Source organism: Rhagoletis zephyria, unplaced genomic scaffold (assembly GCF_001687245.7).
Source record: "Rhagoletis zephyria isolate East Lansing unplaced genomic scaffold, Rhagoletis_zephyria_1.1 Rzeph_scaffold_06751, whole genome shotgun sequence".
NCBI lineage: Eukaryota > Metazoa > Arthropoda > Insecta > Diptera > Tephritidae > Rhagoletis > Rhagoletis zephyria.
In genome coordinates this window covers 26,882-27,758 of record NW_016163834.1, presented here as the reverse complement: position 1 = coordinate 27,758, position 877 = coordinate 26,882, and the positions used below count along the sequence as shown (strand labels likewise).

Genomic DNA, 877 nt, shown 5'->3' with positions numbered 1-877 from the left:
TTTATGATTAATTATCTAATTTCTATTTAATTTATTGACTGATTTTACAAAGCGAAACTACTTTTTGTGTGATTTCAAAAATTGAGATTTCCCCTACAATGCTATATACATATTTTTTCAATTATCATGTTGATAATGATAAATACCGAGTCAATACCAAACAATTTTTAATACTCTATCGACTGCACCAAGTCGTTTACAAGTTTTTAAATCACATTTATGTATTTGTGTCTTCTCCGCCATTTATAAAGCTCTTTGATAAATGAACTTTTATTTTCTTTTTTGTTCTCCTTCAGATTACAACGACGAACCAAGCGGCACCGGTGCATTGGCTGGTAGTTTTGATAAATCCGTACTTCAAATATCAGATTGGTTGACGTGGGAACAAAATATGATAAAAATACAAAGTGTTGCCGTCGATGATGTGGATGCGGTGCGCATGGCTATTGAAAAGCAAGAGGTGAGCGAATGCATTCAGGATATGTGCACACATCAACACAAACCATTCGCTATGCTAGTGCATACCTACCTACATTTTCGTACATACATACATACATACATGCTAAACTACACATTTATAGCAGAGATAGGACAATATTAAAAATCGAAATCGGTCACTGCTCGAGCACTTTCACATATCCGGACGTGTCCGGACTATTTATTCGTATGATGTGCACAACTTCTTTTTTTTTGCGCAACACACCAGTGACAATAAAATATTGCATATGCACGGCATAGTGCTGATATTACCGTTTTTGATTGCCGCTCATATTTTGCACTGATTCAGTGCAATTTTACATATATAGTGCCAATGTACACTCACATATGTATACCTACTATACTGTATATGCGAATGTTCTGTATTTAATTTGAATAA

The 877-nt window shown here is 34.4% G+C and overlaps 1 protein-coding gene across 1 annotated transcript in view; it reads left to right on the top strand.

Annotated features, from left to right (window-relative positions):
- Positions 1–296: 296 nt before the first annotated feature.
- Positions 297–877, top strand: part of LOC108373500 (dystrophin, isoforms A/C/F/G/H-like) — a gene marked incomplete at both ends in the record, with an annotated part of 1,049 nt that continues 468 nt past the window's right edge. Inside the window, one exon of the mRNA XM_017629395.1 lies at positions 297–460. Within this exon, the coding sequence (XP_017484884.1) occupies positions 297–460 (164 nt within the window). The remainder of the gene's footprint in view (positions 461–877) is intronic.